This window comes from Numenius arquata, chromosome 1, assembly GCF_964106895.1.
Source record: "Numenius arquata chromosome 1, bNumArq3.hap1.1, whole genome shotgun sequence".
Lineage (NCBI taxonomy): Eukaryota > Metazoa > Chordata > Aves > Charadriiformes > Scolopacidae > Numenius > Numenius arquata.
This window is the reverse complement of record NC_133576.1, coordinates 12,314,376-12,320,610: the sequence shown is the minus strand read 5'-3', so window position 1 is coordinate 12,320,610 and position 6,235 is coordinate 12,314,376. Positions and strand designations below refer to the sequence as shown.

Sequence of the window (6,235 nt, the reverse complement as noted above, 5' to 3'; positions counted from 1 at the left end):
ATGGCAGTTGTCTCTTGTCCTTCCACCATGCACCACTGTGAAGAGCCAGGCTCCATCTTCTTGGTAACCTCTCCATAGGTATTGGAAGCTGCTGTCTGGATCCTCCAAAGTCATCCTCCAGGATGAGCAAGCCCAGTCCCTCACAGGATGTGGTCTCCAGCCCCTAAGCATCTTAGTTGGCCACTGCTGAACTTGCTGTAGTTGATTGGTCTTTCCCGTATTGGCAGCCCCAAAACCAGACACAGGATCTCCACTTCCCCTATGACACTTGTCTCCCTAAAGCAGGAGCATCCCAGCCCTAGAAGGCCACGTCACCTCACCTGATTCTTCTTTGTTTCTTTCTTTGCTTGTCTACACAGCTAAGATGTTTTGAGCCAGTTTTGTCATCATTTTTGCATTCTGTTTTGCACATGACAAACACCGAACAAATAGCAACAAAACAAGCACAGATACAGCCCTGGAGACATGACATGTCAGGGAATTACTTGAAAATGGAGAGAGAGAGCTGCAGTTGAAGACTTGTCTGGAAAGTAGCAAGGCTTATTTATTGACAGCACTGGCTGCAGGTGGTGCCTCACAACCAACAAGCAGGAGTGTTGTGGAAAGATGACCTAAGAAAGCGAGTGCCCCATCCTTTCCTAAACTCTACGGAGACTTTCTGACTGCTTGAGAGCCCCCTTGACTCACTGGCTGCAACACCCCCAGCTTAAGGACAGTGCAGGGGCTGAGCCAAGCTCCTCTGGTTTCATGAAGCTAATGGTTTTATTGCGTAGTCACAAGGAACAGACTCAGTTAACCTGGCTGTACAATATTAGGTAGCAGTGCCTCACTGATGTTTGCTCTAAAACAGATCAAATTTCACTCCATTGCATGCGAGTGAGCTAAGGATGAGTACAACTGGGAACTTCCATCATTTTATGACAGCAGTACCTGAAATTCTTGAACCATAGATCCGGTCTGCCTTGTGTTAGGCTCTAGAAGAACATAGACTGAGTAATCCCCAAGCTATGTCATCTTTAGGTCTCCAGTACTGCTTGCTGTCTTACAGTTTGCCCAGGAAGGCTGTCTCCATACCCTGGACTCTGCCAGCTTTCCCAAAAAAAGAATTGCCCCACCAGTGGGGAATTCTCTACCTCAAGGCAGAGACTGTGAATATGTTAGTTCGCCCTGAGCAGTGACTCATCATTGCCAAAGAAATAAAGTACCTGGCTCCTGCCACCTACCCTTGAGACTCCTTTCCTACCAGGCAATATTTAAGAGTAAAGAATTCATCTCACTTGTTTTCTGACAGTGACAAATCATATGTTTGACTACAGTTTTGGAAACCGAATTGCAATGTTCTGGGGGTTTCCAAGATCCTCTTCCCCTGAGCCATGTAGCAGGAGAGGTAACATCACATTTTAGCTTACGTTCCCCTTTGAGAACCTGTATTTCACCTCGTTCACACCTCTTTACAGGCCCTGCTCTCTTGTCATCTTCTTGTGGGACAGGTGAAAATAACAGTGTTGCTTTTTAATTATGGGTAGACCTACTTCCTGTTTGTTCTTGTTTCATTCTTTAAAGGAAGGACAAGGTATGATCCCCTTACTCACTTGACACCAGGTAAAAGTTTCAAAGGTTATCAGGCTGTCTAACCCTTCTTCTCTATTCCATAGAGTGAAAAACATTATTTAATGATATGCTGTTCAACTGACACTGTTGGCTTTTTTGATTTATTGATCTCCAAATTATATGAAGTGCAGAAAAGAAGATTTCTTAACACTTCTGTGGTGTTTCTGACCTATCCCATCCCATTTAAGAGTGAAATCATAAATCCACACTGACTACTCCCAATCATCTTCATGTCCGTGATGTGTCTGGAAATGGTTTCCAGGATTAGTTGCCTTGAAGCGATGGAGCATCCCTTCTTAGGCATGGAGGTGAGGCTGTCTGGCCTGCAATTCTGAGGATTTTCCTTTTTGCCCCTAAACACAAACATTAAGTTCTCCCCAGATCCTCCTTTTCGTACTTAAATGTGAATATTAAGTGGTGGTCAAACATTGGAATAGGTTGCCCAGAGCTGTTGTGTATTCTCCAGCTGTGAAGATATTCAAAACCCAACTGGACATGGACCCGGGCAACCTGCTGCAGATGACCCTGCTTAGGCAGGGGAGCTGTATTAGATGATCTCCAGAGGTCACTTCCAACCTCAGTGATTCTGTGATTTAGCTTAAACAATCCCTTCAGTTAGTTGCAGCAGCTCTTAAATATAGATGTTATAAAACATTAAGTATAGATGTTATAAAACATTAAGTATAGATGTACTTCATTAATATTTTAGCAACTGTCTTTGTAATCACATAAACATGATTCATAAACACAATGAATTAAGCGTGGAAGAATGAGTATGAAAAGCGTTCAGTGTCTTCTCAGCTACCTTTCTGGTTTTGTAACACCTGCCCAGTGAGTGGCTTCACGTGGTCTTTACCCCAAAGAGATTTTGGCTGAAATACATGATGAGATCCATGAGAAATACATCAATGCAGCAGTATTGGCTATCACATGATGTACGTACACCTCTATGGTACCGCATCTTACTGGATGTGAACCGTTCTCACAGGCATCATGACAGAGATATGCAAGGAGCTCATCTAAGTCAGAGAGGCAGAGCAAGAGAAAGTACCAAGGGGGTTGCTCAAAAATTTAACAGCTTGAAAATGGCATCTGGTGTTCAACATCTCAGTGGTGAATGAATGATGAGAAGAATTGGAAAAGCCTTTTAAATAGAAGATGAGGCAGCTTGTATTTGATCCAATAGGCAAAGGGAACTCATATAACTCAACTTCACAGAATGTGCATTGAAAGGCCTTTCATTTCCTGCCAAATCATTTAAGGGTTCAGGTGGTGGGCCATTGCATGGGTGAATGACCTGGGAGAAAAGGGAGGGAGAGACAAGGGACAGTAACCCCTTTGCTTCCCTATGCTCTCAATGAGCATTTTGCTATGCAATACGTATCTCATGCCATGTGACAGAGGTGAGGTTGTATATTCTTCCCTTTCCCTTTATCCTTGTTTATTAAGGTATGTGCTTTCCAGAGCTGGACCTACACCTTCATAAATTTCTTTTCAGTGCTTAGCACAGGGCTTCCCAGCATGGACAGTAGTCTGCAAGGCTGCTGTGATGACTACAATCACCACACCATGGCTCACCATCATTTCTTGTAGCAAGTGGTTGTCCAGTCCCCAAAGTAAAGCTCTTCTGTCTCACGTGTGTTGGTCTGAACATGTTCACAAGGCTCAGAAAAGGAACCAGCATGAACAGAAGGAGCCAGCCACACATGGACGCAGCGCAGCCCTGATGGGTTTTGTCATTGGTGAAGGCAACAAGCCCTGCCAGAAAGCCGGTGTGACATCTTCAACTGGATGTCACAGAATAGTCAGAACCACAACAGACATCACCCTGGAATGAATGATATGAAAGGTCTGGGAATTTTACTCTGGTAAACTGCCAGGTTCGGCATACGTGCACAACGTATGTAAGAGGCAACTGAGAGAGACAGATCCTTTCTGATGTGGCCGCTAAAATGCATTCATTGATGTACATAGCAGCTTCCCCAACCCGCATTTCTTCTCTGCTTGTTAACCCTTTACACACTGCCAAATGGGACAGGAGGTCTCTAAAGGAGCTGTCTTTGTTTATCTGCTAGCGTACTACTTAGTACCAGGGGATTTAATCTCTTTTTTGAAACTTTCATCATAATATTAGAAAATGAAGCAATAATATTTATACTTTTTTATCACTGCTAACAGCTTTGTGGCAGAGAAGGTTCTTTTAAATGACGTACTTTTTTGTAGAGTGACTCTTATGAAATACGTCCTTGTCATTTTTCTGGGACCATTCAGCAGCAGATGCCAGACAGGTTAATTATTATCATTTATTTGTGCAGGAAAGGTCATAAAAATTGTCTCCAGTGGAAAGCACACACTCCTTTCGTCAAAAAGCAGATGCTGGATGAATAGAAGCTGGAGAAGCCACCTGCTCACCTTGCTGTGATGTTTCTGCCCTCAGGCTAAAAGAACCACTCCTAGGATTCAGAAGAACATTTAGTCACCTTACCCTGTTCTGTCCATCCCCGCTGTGGTGCAGCAGCTAAGGAGGGTGTGTAATTTGGGGCAGTGATTGAATTTTGTGATCTGATCTTTCATTCATCAGGAGTAGGACAGCCCACCACATCCACTTAAGCCACAGCAGAAAAAGCCTCAGGAAGAGAGGATGGTCACAGATGGCAAGATAAAAATTCTGGACGTAGTCCTAGTCATCAAAGCTACTGGGCCTCCTTGTCCTTTAATAAATCTTTAACTCAAAGCCAGCAGTTCTTTTCCAATTTGTAAACGTTACCTTTCAGGTCAAAGGGAACGTAGATGTGCACGGGTTAATCACATGCTATTTCACTTCATGCTCCTTCTCCTAATCAAAAGAAACAACTGAACTTCGAGTTGGATTGCCCACTCTGCCCAGACTTTCATTTGGTTGATCTAGTCAAGGAATAACGTGTGCTTTTGCTTATGAGTTTGTCTCGTATTTGACATCTTTATGAGAGAAGTTCATTATGGTATGCTGAGAAGGAATTATCCTGTGCAATGTCAGTAGGTACGGAAACAGAGTTTCTGTGCATCGATAAGCCCACGGGGCACAACAAGCTGTGTCTCAGTGATATAATGGCAAACTGGGAAAAATAAAACACATTTCTGTACTTGCAGCAGGGGTTGGCTAAGCACCAAACTGCCCAAGCTAGATTTCACCGTCTCTTTTCCTGCCACAGATAGCTCTGATCATCTAAACCAACTGTGATACAAATGTAAAAGGATACTTTTCCTCAAAGCTGTGCTAAAGAACATCTTTCAGAAAACTACTAATTCTACCCTGAGAAGCCCCAAACAATGATAAATCTGCTTTTTTTCCATTAACTGTTTCAGGCACCATCACTCTTACTGTTAGAGAAGTACCTCTAATTTCAAGATTCTTTTAGACTTGTTTTCTGAGAATCATGGTTTATTGCAGCTTTGCCTGCACAACTGGAAAGTCCTCATGCTGCTTATATATCCGTGGTTCGTGATGAAAACTATTCTCAACTTCTTTGTTGGGTTCCCATGTACCATAAAGAAACATATTTTCCCCATTTGCTGATCAGATGTTTGAATAAATCCACAGTAGCGCAAGTGGATAATACTAATATCTCAGGTTTTGTTCTCCTCCCCCTCTTCCACCTGACATCTACCTGATGTTTTTTCCAAAAACAGTGTCTGTCTCAGGACCCAAAGCACAGCACTGCAGCAAAGCGCACCCTAAGGAAAGCTTTACCTCTGAGTGCTTTCTGGTACCTTGCCAGCCAATGACAGGTTCATCAATAATGATAATGGCTTTTTGTCAAAGAAAACTGGTGCACTAAGCCACAGACATGCTCAACCCTATAAAGGAATCAAAGTAACTGGCGGCCTTGTAAGGAAAATGAGACAGGAACATGACTTCTAATGGCTAACAAAAGAAATAGAAGGATTAAGCTCCCTTTGCTGAAAAGCAGAAGCAGGTTTTCCCATCAGTACAGTCTGTCCTTATCAACTCACAAACAGGGATTCAAGCGCCAACTTCAGTATACCTCACCGAAAAAATCTATTGCCTGCAGGCTACGACAAAGCAGTTCGTATCTCATTTGTGATAAATGGAGCACATTGCAGCTGCCTCTGCAAATATTATTATCAATAATGAAATTTGTATTAAGGTTGCATCCAAACCCCCACTACTGGATAGGTTTCACATGCTTAAAGCCAGTGGCACCTTTGCTAAAGATTACTGCAAGGAGCAGGCAATCCTGTTGCTACGAGAACAAAAAAAAACGTATACTCAAGAATTTAAGGTTACACATGGGTTTCCTACTTTTCTGCATGGAAATCAAGAGGGGCAGACTTGGGGTATTTTCCATATTTAGCATATATTTATGGTTCTGACTATCCCCTCAGTCATCAAACTGGTCATAAATCAACCAGAAAGCTCTGCCAAGCCCTTTGGGAAGAGGGAAGGCTCATTGTTTATTTGCTGTACATTTCACCTGTGTGCACATGGGAAGTCTAACACAGCTCAAATGTACCTACATGAGCCATCTTCAACGACACCTGCATCTGGGTATGTATTTCTGCCTGGGAAATAACACAGAGAGACTGAGTAGCTCTGATTTAAAGGGTAGAACTGCTTTGATGT

The 6,235-nt window shown here is 43.0% G+C and overlaps 1 protein-coding gene across 1 annotated transcript in view; it reads right to left on the bottom strand.

The window, feature by feature from the left end:
* Positions 1-6,105: 6,105 nt before the first annotated feature.
* Positions 6,106-6,235, bottom strand: part of RABL3 (RAB, member of RAS oncogene family like 3) — a 10,648-nt gene continuing 10,518 nt past the window's right edge. Inside the window, exon 8 of the mRNA XM_074161657.1 lies at positions 6,106-6,174. Within this exon, the coding sequence (XP_074017758.1) occupies positions 6,106-6,174 (69 nt within the window). The remainder of the gene's footprint in view (positions 6,175-6,235) is intronic.